Source organism: Pseudophryne corroboree, chromosome 6 (genome assembly GCF_028390025.1).
Source record: "Pseudophryne corroboree isolate aPseCor3 chromosome 6, aPseCor3.hap2, whole genome shotgun sequence".
NCBI lineage: Eukaryota > Metazoa > Chordata > Amphibia > Anura > Myobatrachidae > Pseudophryne > Pseudophryne corroboree.
Window position 1 is genome coordinate 474,051,177 of NC_086449.1, and position 15,124 is coordinate 474,066,300.

A 15,124-nucleotide genomic window follows, 5' to 3' on the forward strand; every position below is an offset into this window, starting at 1 on the left:
CATCCGGGGTGCACCTACCTGTGGCCTATTTGGATCCTTGAACCGTCGCTGGCGCTGCCGCGAGTGTGGACCTACCTGTGGGGAAAAGTTGTGGCCTCAATTTCTGCTCCCTCCATGGACCCGTTGCAGAGGTCACTGCTGGAGATAAGTCCCGCTCCTGCCAGTGCCGGATAAGCTCCCGCCTGTCTTCCCGTCATTGGCTGCCTGCGGCTCAGCCGTCCGCATTGGGGAATCCCTTACTGCCTTACACCTGGAGCTCTGCAGCGCCCGCCCGCGATCTCTGCAGTGGGTCTGGCGGCTTCCTGTGCTGGCGGCCCTGCATGTGACCTGTCCTGTACACCTGCTGGGTGCCCTCCTCTTGTTGCTCTGGATTGAGCCCTGGATTTGTAGGGTGCTCTCATGCCCCTTCCTCCCTGCTGACAAGCTACTCCTCCCTGGCAGTAGTGTATAGTGGAGCTGGATAGAGAGGAAAGCTGCAGCCATTCCTGCACTCAAAGCTGGGATCTCAAGTGCTCTCCCCACCTGGTAATTACAGCCTTAAGCATCCCTGTCACTCTGAGCTCCCTCAATGGCTCATCTACCAAGGGATTCAAGTACCTCCCGGAGAGGCCATTGGCCCCAGAACATTTTATGACTATCTTCTGTCATCCCTGCAAGCTACTGTAAAGAAACATACTACCCTAACCATGGAAGCTTTTGGTATTGTACCTCTCTCTTGTTTTGTGATGGTTACCATATTCTGATTACTGTGGGTACATGCTCAGGGGTTCTATATAATGTCACATTATTGACCATGCTCCATACGATATTCAGATGATCTGACTTCAACCTTTTCTCTATCCATAACTGCATTCATTATGCCTAAACCACGTAAATCTGCCCCTCAGGTGAATCTTACCTCATTCATCTCTAAAATGCAATTCACTTCTCAAAAATAAGGTTCAGTGGCACAAGCGATTAACCTCTCTGAATCTGAAGAGGATGTTGAGGCAGTAAAAGGTTGGATTAAGGATGCCGCACAGGACTGAGTGGTTTTTATTTTGAAATTTTTTGCAAGAGGTTTCCAAGATAACCGACCAACCAGAAAGTAGTTCTGGAATTTATCACCATCTACCAGTAAAGAGAATTTTTATATGTAGATATAAACAGTGATTGTCGATGGTGCTCCCATAGGTCCAATACATATGTAGTAAAGGGGAAAGAGACAGAAAAAAGAGACCCTTGTTGGGAGCACTCCCACTCGGAAACAAATATGATTTGAGTAATAGGCAGCGATGTAAAAAATGAAGTAATTTAAAACGTAACCTTTAATGGTATTGTACTAAAATGTAGGTACACCAGAGAATATATTGTTTCACTAATAAGTGGCTATTAAATGTAAGCCACCTGGTAAAGCTAATTTGTGAAATTATTGATGAATATACAAGGTATTATATAGCAGGCTCAGAATGCTTGATTGTATAGATATATAAGGTAGGTGCTATAACCAAAGAGATGCCGTCAAAAAAACCTACAACACCTGGTATTCCTTAGTGGTCCACCACCTAAGTACTGACCAGGCCCAACACCGTATTGCTTCCAAGATCAGACGAGATTGGGCATGCGCGGTGTGGTATGGTAGTAGATAAACATTGATATGGCAAATTCTACCGCTAATGTATAGCTGGTAGAAGGTTATTGGTAAGCACCTCGTTACCAAGTTGACCAAATGATCTCTAAAGAGACAGTATATGTTTAACCATCATTGCACCAAAATGTATCCCAAATATGTAGGTATACGTAGGTTTAAATCATGTGGTCAATGATTTCTTTGCCAGCGGGAAATGCCTGTATGTTTCATTGTGCTATACAGCACCTTTAGAAATGGGTTTCTGCAATGGGTGAGGCAGATATAGACCACTGTTATACTGATGACATGCCGTAATGTTTGTATATGATCCAAAGAGAAATCGTCTCTATTATTAATTGGATCTCCCTATTGAAGGGGAAAAAGACAGTTATTATGAAATTGTAAACTCCAAAAATTGCAAATAAAACTCCTACTATGCCGTAATAAAAAGTGTAGGATAAAGGATGGACATAGAATGGAAATTTTTTAGCTTGGAGAAAGAAAAAAGAGACAGACTTAGAGAGTAGGCGAGATGTATAACAGTCTCAATTATCCATTTGGAAGTTAATTAGTACAATAATGCCCAACATGGTATAAGTACTGTCAACCCGTGAACAAGCTAATCAGTGAAACGTACGTTGGGAGGTGAACAGGGTCATGATGAGTGCGCTCATGTGACCGGAGACCGGCAGGAGAGGAGATCAGACAAGCCGCATAGACGCTGGAGCTCGGCGGCCAGCGGCGCACCACGAGCGGGCAAACATACAGACAAGCCGCATAGACGCTGGAGCTCGGCGGCCAGCGGCGCACCACGAGCGGGCAAACATACAGGTATTTCCTTTGTCCCACTGGTTGTTCTGTCTCCCGTCAGCAGAACAGGAGATCAGATAAGCCGCACAGACGCTGGAGCTCGGCGGCCAGCGGCGCACCACGAGCGGGCAAATATATAACTATACTTCTTGTCCCACTCACTATTCTGTCTCCCGTCAAATTAACTTGCACATATATAAATTCAATAATTAATGTGCATCGGTCTCGTTGGCAAAGGTTATGCCAATCATTATAAAGCATTGCATCAGTACCTATCGATATGCAGGTTCTTACAGGAGTAGAAAGCTATTGTGCATATCATAGCTAAATACATTGTAAAATTTACCTAGCATATGTTTTTTCTGTGGGGGTTCGTTTTCTATGTACCTTCTGGGTTCATTTTGACGTTATCTATCTGTCTGTTACATGTTAGACAGATATATTATAGACACACTGTTGATACATGCAAAACAGCTATTTTGGTTTTGTTTCAAAGACAGTACTTATACCATGTTGGGCATTATTGTACTAATTAACTTCCAAATGGATAATTGAGACTGTTATACATCTCGCCTACTCTCTAAGTCTGTCTCTTTTTTCTTTCTCCAAGCTAAAAAATTTCCATTCTATGTCCATCCTTTATCCTACACTTTTTATTACGGCATAGTAGGAGTTTTATTTGCAATTTTTGGAGTTTACAATTTCATAATAACTGTCTTTTTCCCCTTCAATAGGGAGATCCAATTAATAATAGAGACGATTTCTCTTTGGATCATATACAAACATTACGGCATGTCATCAGTATAACAGTGGTCTATATCTGCCTCACCCATTGCAGAAACCCATTTCTAAAGGTGCTGTATAGCACAATGAAACATACAGGCATTTCCCGCTGGCAAAGAAATCATTGACCACATGATTTAAACCTACGTATACCTACATATTTGGGATACATTTTGGTGCAATGATGGTTAAACATATACTGTCTCTTTAGAGATCATTTGGTCAACTTGGTAACGAGGTGCTTACCAATAACCTTCTACCAGCTATACATTAGCGGTAGAATTTGCCATATCAATGTTTATCTACTACCATACCACACCGCTCATGCCCAATCTCATCTGATCTTGGAAGCAATACGGTGTTGGGCCTGGTCAGTACTTAGGTGGTGGACCACTAAGGAATACCAGGTGTTGTAGGTTTTTTTGACGGCATCTCTTTGGTTATAGCACCTACCTTATATATCTATACAATCAAGCATTCTGAGCCTGCTATATAATGCCTTGTATATTCATCAATAATTTCACAAATTAGCTTTACCAGGTGGCTTACATTTAATAGCCACTTATTAGTGAAACAATATATTCTCTGGTGTACCTACATTTTAGTACAATACCATTAAAGGTTACGTTTTAAATTACTTCATTTTTTACATCGCTGCCTATTACTCAAATCATATTTGTTTCCGAGTGGGAGTGCTCCCAACAAGGGTCTCTTTTTTCTGTCTCTTTCCCCTTTACTGAGGATGTTGAGGCGTCTGGCATTAAAAGACAGTATTGCTTCGATCTTTTCTGAGATGAAATCCCTTAAAAAAGCATTCCATTCGGAAATACAAAAAGCAGTCTCAGGACTTCAGAAAGAGATTTCAGAATTGGGGTCTCGCACTCACGAGAAAATCGATGAGGTCATCCAATTCCAACAAGACATTGGACAGTCAGTTTCAGATATGCAAGCTGACATTTACCTTTTCCAAGAGCAAGACTTAGAGAACAGATCAAGGAGGAACAATTTACGCATTAAAAATTTGCCTGAATCTGTGGAACCGGCACAACTTGAGGATTTCTTACTACATTTCTTCAGACATCTGCTTCCCGATACACCTCCTGAATTACTGTCCCTGGAGAGGGCCCACAGAGCCCTACGCTCAAAGCCCCCTGCTTCTGCGCATCCTCACGACGTGGTCTTAAGATGTCATCACTTTAAAACAAAGGAGCGGATTCAGGCACTCTCACGAGATAAGAAAAAATGTCTCTCTGAGTCCTATCAGTTGACGATATTTCAGGACCTTGCCCCGACCACTCTCAAGAGACGCTCGAGTCTCAGAGGTTGCACCCAAGTTCTTTGGGATAATAATGTTAGATTCAGATGGGGGTTCCCTTTCTCCTTAATCGTTACTTGGGATGGTCAACAACTGGTGGCCAGATCCAAGGATGAGGCACTCCGCCTGCTGTCGAAAATAAATCTTCCTCTTCCAGTGGATCCAAGCTCTCCAGGTTCTTACACTTCCAAGAAAGACCCAGCGTCTTATCCTCTTCCACAGAGAGATCCCCGTCGTATGTGGTCTACAATCCCAACTGCTTCTTCTCCTCAAGCCCCTCCGTGAACTGTTTGCCTTGAGTTGTACAGTATCTGTATATTTTGTTTTCCTCTGTCTCTATTTGTTAGAGAATTTATAATGCTTTCAAGTGACTTGTTATACAGTGCAGTATTGGTTTCAATATTTCTTTTCCTTTAATATGACAACTTTATTGTATATGATTTCTTTGCTAAGATACCCTATTGAGTATGGCCCATTTTGGTCTAGCTAAGTTATGCCAAGATCAGTTCCTGGGTCGCTAGGACCCTTACTTGAGCGGTGGTGGGATTATCTCACCCCCAGCCCTATAATGGGTGCTCGGATTTGTAGACTCACCATTAGTGCTGAGTCCATGTTTGACTTGTTTTTTTTTTTTTCTCGTTTTTTTCAGCTTTTTTTTTTTTTTTTTTTTTGCTTTTTTCTTTTTCTCTCTTTGTGGTTGGTTTCTTTTTCTTTTTTTTTTCCCACTTTTTTTGCAGGGGTCCATCGAGCCAGGGCCTAGGTCTTCTCTCTGCTGGCTTTTTATTTTGCTTTATCTACTCATTGAATGCCGGTAAAGATAATTACGTATAATGTTAAAGTTCGTAATAGTCCTCAGAAGCAAATCAAACTTTACATGTTTCTCCAACAGGTGAAGGGGGATATAGTGTTTCTTCAAGAAACACACTTTTCCTCTTATCCTAGTCTCTCATCTAAAAAATTCCCTGTGGTTCTTCATGCCTGTGACCCTTCCCATAAAAAGAGAGGGATGGCAATCTGGGTGGCCTCACACTTACAGTTAGAGGTGGATATTTCCGTAAAAGATAAACGGGCAGGTTTCTTATAGTAGTTGGATCTTTGAACAAAGTCCATGTGACCCTAGTTAACGTCTATGCTCCTAATACTAACCAGACTATCTTCTTCTCCATGTTGGACGCCAAAGTCGCCCATCATTGTAAAGGAGCAGTCATTCTAGCCGGGGACTTTAATACTACTCTTCACCCCAAATTTGATCGATCCCATCCCCTCCCCACCTCTTTGGCCCACACCAGCGACTGCAACACTAAAGCCCTACACTCATTAATGAAACACCATTTACTATTTAACTCTTGGCGCATTTTTGACCCCCTTACCAAAGATTATATGTTCTTTTCCCACATTCACAAGGTGTACACGAGACTAGATATAATCCTCCTGGATCAAGACCTCTACTCTAAACTCATAGATGTCATTATTCACCCCATTATCTGGTCGGACCATGCCCCTGTATCCGTGCTTCTCTCAGGTATCGAGACTCTCTCCTCTCCCCCCTCCTGGTGTCTGAACGACTCTGTGTTACAATCCAAAGAAACGTACTCTTGTTTCCCAGTTACTGGCGGAGTACTTCTCTATTAATCAGACGCCGGAGGTAGGAGACTTGACATTATGGGATGCTCATAAAGCTGTAATACGTGGTCACTTGATTCAGATCACTTCCAGATTGCGGAAAAGCCGCAATCAGGCTATCGCTACTCTGAGCAGGTTTACCGCCTCAAGACTATTCATTAATCTTCCCTGTCCTCTAAAGATCTTGGTGGTCATTCCGAGTTGATCGCTAGCTGAAGTTGTTCGCAGTACAGCGATCAGGCTAAAAAAACGGCTGTTCTGTGCATGCATATGTGGCGCAATGCGCATGCGCGTCGTACAAGCACAATGAACGATGTAGTTTTGCACAGGGCCTAGCGAAGCATTTCAGTCGCACTGGTCACCGCAGTGTGATTGACATGAAGTGGGCATTTCTGGGTGTCAACTGACCGTTTTCAGGGAGTGTTCGGAAAAACGCAGGCGTGGCTGGGCGAACGCTGGGCGGGTTTGTGATGTCAAAACAGGAACATGAATAGTCTGACGTGATCGCAAGTGCTGAGTAGGTTTTGAGCTACTCTGAAACTGCACAAAAAAACTTTGTAGCTGCTCTGCGATCCATTCGTTCGCACTTCTGCTAAGCTAAAATATACTCCCAGTGGGCAGCGGCATAGCGTTTGCACGGCTGCTAAAAAGTGCTAGTGAGCGATCAACTCGGAATGACCACCTTTGATAGGCTCAATAAGGCTCGTGGGGAACTTAATGTTCTGTTATCACACAAAAAGGAGTATAGTCTTAGGCGCCTTAACCAAACATGCTATGAGAAGGGGAACAATGTGTACAAACTTTTGGCTCGGAAACTGAGGGCCAAAGTATCCTCTAAAAGCATTTTATCTATTAAAAAGTACAGGGGGACTTAATTCATGACCCCGATAAAATTACAAAGGAGATTGAATTCTGTTATCATTCACTCTATAATGCAGGCCCTTCCCCTGCTTCCCCTCCGTTATATAGCGACATTGATTCCTTTCTGGCCAAATGTCCTCTCCCTAAACTTAACTTGAATTGATTTATGATTATCATCGTCATTATTTTTTTATTATTTTTTTTTTTGGGGGGGGGGGGGGGGGTTTGCACCATGTTGTAATAATTACTAGATTGTCAAGTATAATATAGCATCCAGTACAGTATGGAGAAATTTGATGAGCCACTCATTAAGAACACAGTACACTATGCTATAGGGTGCGTTAGTAATGTGCTTAAAGGCATATTGACCCCTGCATCAGCCTCTATCTTGAAGGCATATTGATCCCTAAATCGGCCTCTGTCCTAAAGGCATATTGACCTCTAAATCAGCCTCATGATTTTGATGTGACATACTGTATCAACATGCTTTTTGTCATTTTGTAACAACCGCTGAAGACCATGAATAGTGACTGGTTTAGGTATATTTGCATGAATTAACAGATTTATATCCTGTAGCCCTTTAAATGCCTGTAATTCCAAGCATCATATAGCAGCTGAATTAACCACAGCACAACCAAAGAAGAGGCTATCCTACATGGTAAGCATGTACAGATAATGCATTTTTATGCTACTAAATATGAAGTGTCTAATTTGTTTTTTCCCAATAAAATAAAGCTTTAATTCAATAGCATACTGTACGCTTTAATTACTTTTAATGTGTTTGTCAAGGTTTCTTGCGATGTACTTGAACATGTTTTTGTTGGTAAAGTATATAGTGTTTGGCATATGATTCATTTTGCACTTGCTATTCCCAGCTGTAGGAATAGTAGTTTATGATGGCAAGAAAAATGGGAAGGAGAGAAGACTTGAGATTTACAACTACATAATGACAGTCCCGCTGGTTCAAGATTATCCTTTGGTTAAAACATATGTACTGTAATGGCGATTTACATTAGGGTTCAATTTCTGATCAAAGAAGAGTCTTAAGTCTTGCAAAATCACCGTTATGGTCTTTGTATTTTTATGTATTGAAGACCCCTCCTAGCAGGCGATGGCTATCACTTTGGATGGGAAAGCCTCTTATTATCAACATCTCTGGATGGCAATAGCAGGAGATCAGATAAGGAGGCGGAGGGAGGATACAATAAAGCATACTTCCAAAAGTGAAACTGTTTACAAATAAATATATATATATATATATATATATATACACACACACATATCTATATATATATATATATATATATATATATATATATATACACTATTTTTAATATCAAGTCCAGGGTTCCAGTTCCACTGCTAAAGCAAGTGTGATCACGGCTGCACAGAAGGTCCCAATAAGCTGTATCATTCCTCTTACAATGCCAGCTGTGTAAGGATAACTATTATTGATAGTGTGCACAACATGTGTTTGCTGGACTGGTGATTTGTGAGAATTGCTTTTTTTTTTTTTTTTTTTTTACAGAAATTGTACTGTAGTTTCATGAGAGTAATGTAATAATGCCTCAGACTCTTTATTCTGGTACTAGTGAGTATCCCCAAATCTGCAATCAGTGTTAAATGTAATGGTAAAAACTTGCGTGTAATAGATAACAATAGTGTTGCAACAATTCATTTCTGCTCTGTTCTACATTTAACAGTTAATTTGCACAAACATGTATCTATTTTGTAGTTGGTAAAGTAGTGATTATTGTAAAACGACAGAGAGACTCTTATTTTCCTTAGGAAGATCAAAACTTATTCACACCGGTGGGCCACTCAGATGACACTGTATGATGAGATGTGTCTGTAACAAAGCTGCAAACCAGCAAATGTATATACATTTACTTTTTGTAAACCCTTTCCATGGGCTAGTACTTAATCAATTAATCTTATTAATCTGCAGCTATGCTAATAAAGTATTATCCTGCCAAGTGATACATTCTAATTTACTGTCCCTTAGATGTTATTGCATATGTACTAGATGTGCTTTGCCTATTTCTGTAACCTAAAATGTTCTGAATATTTTTGGTTGTTCAGACTTGCATGATGTTTAAGTGTTGTTAAAACCATTGTTTATTCCATATAGAATTTATTTACAAATTGAAGTTCTGCGATAGAATATATAATGAATCATGAGATTTACTTGTCAGAAAACCATACACACCTCTGATGTCCAACATTGTGTGTTTATATTATAGAATTGTTTAACCTGAGGCTTCATCATTCACTTTCACATCTCATTTTTTTCCCCAATAACATAACTTTGGAAGAAAAAAAAAACCCATTTTTTTTAATAATGTTTTATCAATTTCATTTATTTTGTATAAGTTACAATATACAGAGTATCTCACTGTGGTCTAATAGCTATATTTAATACACTTGCCCCTATGTTGTTTCTTCATAAATGGAAGTACTTTAGTGGCAACTGAATAAATTTCTGTATTCTGATATAAAATTACCCTCAAATATACAGTATATACTTGAAGGTTAAGGTGATAAATGTTAAGCATGATTCCATGTTAAATGTTAAAAGCCTGCTATGCAGTGTTTACATGTCTGCTATAGTAACCGGGATGCTTCCTGTTAGCATTAGTTTGTGACCATAATGAATATATAACTGGGAGTGTGATGAATGTACAGTACATGAAAATGATCTGAAGTCTTTGCAGTGATACCAATGATCTTGAATTTAATTGGTTTTCTCTTGGCTGTGCAGGCAGAATTTCAGCAGCGGAGGCATGCACTGTATTTATAATACTGACTTAGAGTATCACAAGTTCTTTGTCTACTTGTGTATTACTTGACATTAAAAGAATGTGAACATTGAAAATGTAATATATAAAATGTAAGCTCTCTGGACTACAGTTTAAAGTGGAGACACATGTATCATATTAATCTAATATTTTCATATACATATGTTTGATCGGACGCTGTTTGGGTTTCAGGTTGCTGAGAGGTGACTTCACAGTTTAATTGTCAATCAAATGTGTTACTTAAAGCCCTCCCTTCTCTAACCCCACTTGTCTTTTGACATCATTCCATCCATCAGTGTTATAAACCCACCCATTCTGCAAGCAACGTCCATCAGCTCCAGTACTGTGCATGCATTGCACAGGAGAGATGAAATAAGCTCACCTCTCCTTTTCCTTCCCTCTTACCATATGATTCTGAGACAGAGCTGAAGTCATTTGAGAATGTTCCAAGTCATCTTTCTCCATACTTTTTAATTTAATATCGTAGTTGCTGATCACTGCCTGACAAAGAACTGTATGCTTGGGATGCATACAAGACTCATTTAAATTACATTTTTTGAGTTAATATGTAATGCTGAAGTAGTAATCTTTTTTCTTTTTCTTCATTTCTCATGGGACTTTCTGTGCTAATACTGATATGCAGTGAGGGTCTTTTAATATGAACACCTTGGTCCTGGACGTCTGGTTTGTTGCTCCTGTCATCTTGCTGCTTTTAACACATGAAGCAACTACTTCATGGTGGTAAGTCTTTACCTCTGATATGTGTGCAGGTACTGTTCACTGATTTCTCACAAATGATAGGAGCAAAATCTGAAGCAAATGCTAAAGTCTGTGGATCTGACTATTGGTTTCCTTTATTACTTGAATGTTGTTTCTTGATTTGATTGTAAATTGTGACCCATTTGCTAGCCCTGTTTCATTCATTGTTCTGCAGTTTAGAAGAGTGATGGCAACAAACTGGTTAACTTGCAAATGCTGCATTTCTTCTCATAGCAGCTGCACATCTAATTTCTGAGTAGTGGAAATAGAATGTCCATAGTAATAATGTTTTGGGGGGCACTTGGGGGGGGGGGTGAACCTGTAGCTACACATTTTTACATCTGCAAGGTTTCTCATTGTGATGATCATATTGCATATTTGCCATGTTGTTTTTCTCATTATCTACATCAGAATAGAAATGCAATGTCAATGTAAGCACTTCTCCGATAAAGCATGTAACTGCTTTTGGCATCTTTGAAAACGAGTATCAAGTACATGTCTCTGTAAGGTCACATATTAAATATGCAGCAGACCTTACTGTATTAATGATGGTTTTGTAGAAAAACTCAGTATCCTACACTTCCTTTTCATTTCCCAAAATATGGTACCACGCAGTACAATAGATGTACTTTTGTTTAGAAAATAGAGCAGACGTGAACAGTTCACAACTACGTTCCAGGAAAGCTGTCACTGGTTGTCAGCTGCAATCCCATTGTACGTCACTAGTCTATTACATTTTTCTAAATACTGAAAGGAACAAATTAGATGTTCTAGAATGCTAGGCACATATGCTTTACATATATTACAGAGACAAACATGAGTAATGTCCTAATTTATGAACATGTGTCATTTTCTCTAGTGCATATACGGCTGTATTGCTAAACAAATGCCTGTACACGTATAATGGTCATATAGGCATTTCTCATGTATTGTAGCCCATCAGCTGCACCAGAACCTAAGATATTATTTTATAAAACAAATGCTTATTTTATAGAACAGTATGACTCTAAAGCACAGGTTCTCAAACTCAGTCCTCAGGACCCCACACAGTGCATGTTTTGCAGGTCTCCTCACAGAATCGCAACTGAAATAATTTGCTCCACCTGTGGACCTTTTAAAATGTGTCCGTGAGTAATTAATACACCTGTGCACCCGCTGGGTTACCTGCAAAACATGCACTGTGTGGGGTCCTGAGGACCGAGTTTGAGAACCACTGCTCTAAAGAAACAGTTGTATTATTATATTATTATAATAATAATAATAATAATAATAATAATATATAAAATGTTTTGGTGTATTCACTACAATAAAAAACCTTTATACTTCCTAATCTATACTACAGATTTTACTTATGCAATTTTTTATTTGATTATAATTATCTGTGTATGGCTTACTTGCAATATATATCAATGACTTATTTTAATACATTTCAGTAACTGTTTAAGATAATGTAGCTGGGCATTTAACTGTTATTTTAAAGGTGCATGTAATAAGAATACATTTTACATGGAAAGGTACAGTAGGAGGGAACTCACATTCTTAAAATAGATTTTTTTTATTGAACCTTTAAGGAACTGTAGTTGACTTTAAAGGTGCCTTTCTAAACTTTCTTTGCTAATAGGGAACATCTGGGCATAGATGATGTAATCTCCATTTTTAAGACTCTTCTATAATAATATGCTTCTACAGTGAACACATTTCATACGGATGTTTTTTTATTTTATTTAATCTTGTTACTTGACATCTCTCCTTCTTGTCCTTGTGAATACCTGCATAAATATGCTAGCCAAGACAGTCAGATTGTATGGAGAGTTTTTGTAAGATTTTATCTAATTATTAATCTGGTCTAGTATATGTATTTGTAGTATAGTTTTACTGCTCTAATACAAACTTTTGTATAACCTAATGCCAATGTTATGTGCATCACAGGGAAAACTCTTTGTAAGAATATATATATATTGATAATCCATTTCTATAAACTTCTTCAATATTAACTTTATGGTATAAAAACAAAGTATGTCATTTAAGTAAATCACATAATCTATTCAATATTAAAAGGGACTTTTGGATGTCATGGCCAAACAATGGCTGGTCATAAAAGTAATTAATATGTTTTTAGTCTAGGTTGAAATATATGATCACGATTGGTAATATTTTTGCCACATATAAAGTTTTACTTTACTAAAATGGTGCAAATAGAAAGAAATATGCTATAGTTTATGGCAATCAGTAATGTATTTTCTAAATTGTATAATGCAGCACAATCATTCAGTATACTAAGGTTCTTAAATAAGCCTTAGCAGTAGTCTGAAATAAGTTCCTATACATAAAACATATTGCTAGTCTTTTATTCCATTAAGTATTTATATTTCACAGATGCATTTAACAGTCCTGAATATCTCTCCATTATGTTACAGCACATACAGTACAATGAGTGGGTTTATTTCAGATGTGTTGCAGGATATCAATATTTAAAAACATCCATTTAACATGTTGACATTGGAGGTGTACCAAAATCATTCTTATTTGAGTAACTTCAAGTCCAAACTTGAGAGATTACTTGGTTAGTTGTCTTTGTAATACATATAGTAATCTTCTGTAATTGTTATCTGTAGTAGCTAACTGCTACATGATCAGAATGTAGTTACATTTTTTGGGGAATATGAACAAATATTTCATGCTCAAATATGAAATGCAATGCACGACTGTTTGCCTTTCCGATCTGTGCTGTAATATTTAATTAACTTTATGTATGAGTGTTCTTGTGCTTGTTAGAAAAATAAGCATTTTAATACCTACTTTGATATCTACTAAACTAATACAGTTTTCCAAAATCTTTCAGAATCTTTGTATCCCATATACAGCTGCTATATCAAGAATTTCCCAGTGCAAATAAGGCAATCATAATTTTAAATGGTAACTCAATAAACCAGTTGCCATCCTGTCACCATATATCATGGCATTTTGGAAATAAATTATAATACCATTAATTACATTGCTGAATTATATTGTTTGCAAAAAAGGTCAAGAACTTGAAGAGACTTGCTTATTTAGAGAGACTATGGGCAGAGTTGGTGACGGGGGGTCAAAGGGGACACCTGTACTGGGCCCCAAGGCTCAGAGGGGCCCCAAGGATACACCACTTAGTGCCCAGCAGGGATGTGAGCTGTCTTGACCAATGAGGGCAGCGAGTTATAGGCGGTGTTGGTACTGCATCAGAGTGACAGGAGCCTCTCACACACAGTGACTGTGTGGAGCGAGTGTGTGCCCACTCTTCTGGGTCCAACTCTGTCACAGGCAGTTACGGGACATGGCAGCAGCTCTGCTGACCAGGATTCCTGTGCCCTGCGCCTGTGTCTTCTTTCTGGGGTCTACTGTGCAGTGTTCAGGTCTGGGTACTGGGGAGGGCAGCACAGGTGAGTCTTTTTCCGGGGTAAGAGTGGCTTGGTGAAGGGTATACAGGGCTTTGGGATTGAGTAGGGAAGCTGAGAATGCAGCATGGAGTCATTGGTGTGAGACAGACTGTGGGATGTGTGGGAAGATGGAGAGAGGGAGATACAGACTGTGGTGTGTGTGGGGGAGGGATGATTGATATAGATATTCAATCGGTATGTGACTATTTAATATCATTTAAATATATAAATTCCAGTGCCAATTCCTCACTTCAATAATTTGATGTTCCGTCCTCTCTTCCCCTTAAAAGTTATATACTCCTGATGAAGTCTTGTTAGACGAAACGCGTGGGGTTCACCAGTCAGTGCCTGTCTTGTTCTGGTACATGTGAATTCCACCCAGAGCTCACACCTTGTGCGATAGGTGAGGGTGGAATCTATTACAACATTCTGTACTCAGACGTGTTCGGATGTATGGGTTTTATGAAATTTTAATGATTTTAAGAAGTAAAGAATATTGAACTATATATGTCTGATTCTTTCTGTTCTGGGTGATTTTTGGCGAGAGGGTCTTTTTAGGGAACAACGTCCTGACCATCTGAGTCCCCATTGGCCTCGACTTATTGAATATTGGTTGATCCTTTGAAGGAATGGCTTCTTCCCGAACTGAATTCACAGTGACACATATATGTTAGCGCACAGAGATATTGTTTTTGTTTATATGTATTTATTTATTTATATATGTGTATAAATAAATACAAATACATATATGTTCATTTATTTATTAAGTTTCTTATATACTGTAGTGCAGCAAATTCCATTGTGCTTTTATATATGCTTTTATATATATAAAGGGAACACTATAATAACACATCCTAGATCTGAATGAATGAATGAAATATTCTTATTAAATACTTTGTTCTTTACATAGTTGAATGTGCTGACAACAAAATCACACAACAATTATCAATGGAAATCAAATTTATTAACCCATGGAGGTCTGGATTTGGAGTCACACTCAAAATTAAAGTGGAAAAACACACTACAAGCTGATCCAACTTTGATGTAATGTCCTTAAAACAAGTCAAAATGAGGCTCAGTAGTGTGTGTGGCCTGTCTCCTGGTAGCGCCTCCATGCTCTGGACACTACAAATAGACACAGCAAACCTCCTTG

At 38.9% G+C, this 15,124-nt stretch overlaps 1 protein-coding gene and 2 pseudogenes across 1 annotated transcript in view; 2 read left to right on the forward strand and 1 right to left on the reverse strand.

Moving 5' to 3' along the window:
• Positions 1 to 1,507: 1,507 nt before the first annotated feature.
• Positions 1,508 to 1,626, reverse strand: LOC134937055 (5S ribosomal RNA; annotated as a pseudogene).
• Positions 1,627 to 3,502: 1,876 nt separating this feature from the next.
• LOC134939199 (5S ribosomal RNA) lies at positions 3,503 to 3,621 on the forward strand (annotated as a pseudogene).
• A 6,526-nt stretch (positions 3,622 to 10,147) lies between these two features.
• WNT2 (Wnt family member 2) overlaps positions 10,148 to 15,124 on the forward strand; it is a 142,407-nt gene continuing 137,430 nt past the window's right edge. The window contains exon 1 of the mRNA XM_063927223.1: positions 10,148 to 10,540. Within this exon, the coding sequence (XP_063783293.1) occupies positions 10,458 to 10,540 (83 nt within the window). The 5' untranslated portion in view covers positions 10,148 to 10,457. The remainder of the gene's footprint in view (positions 10,541 to 15,124) is intronic.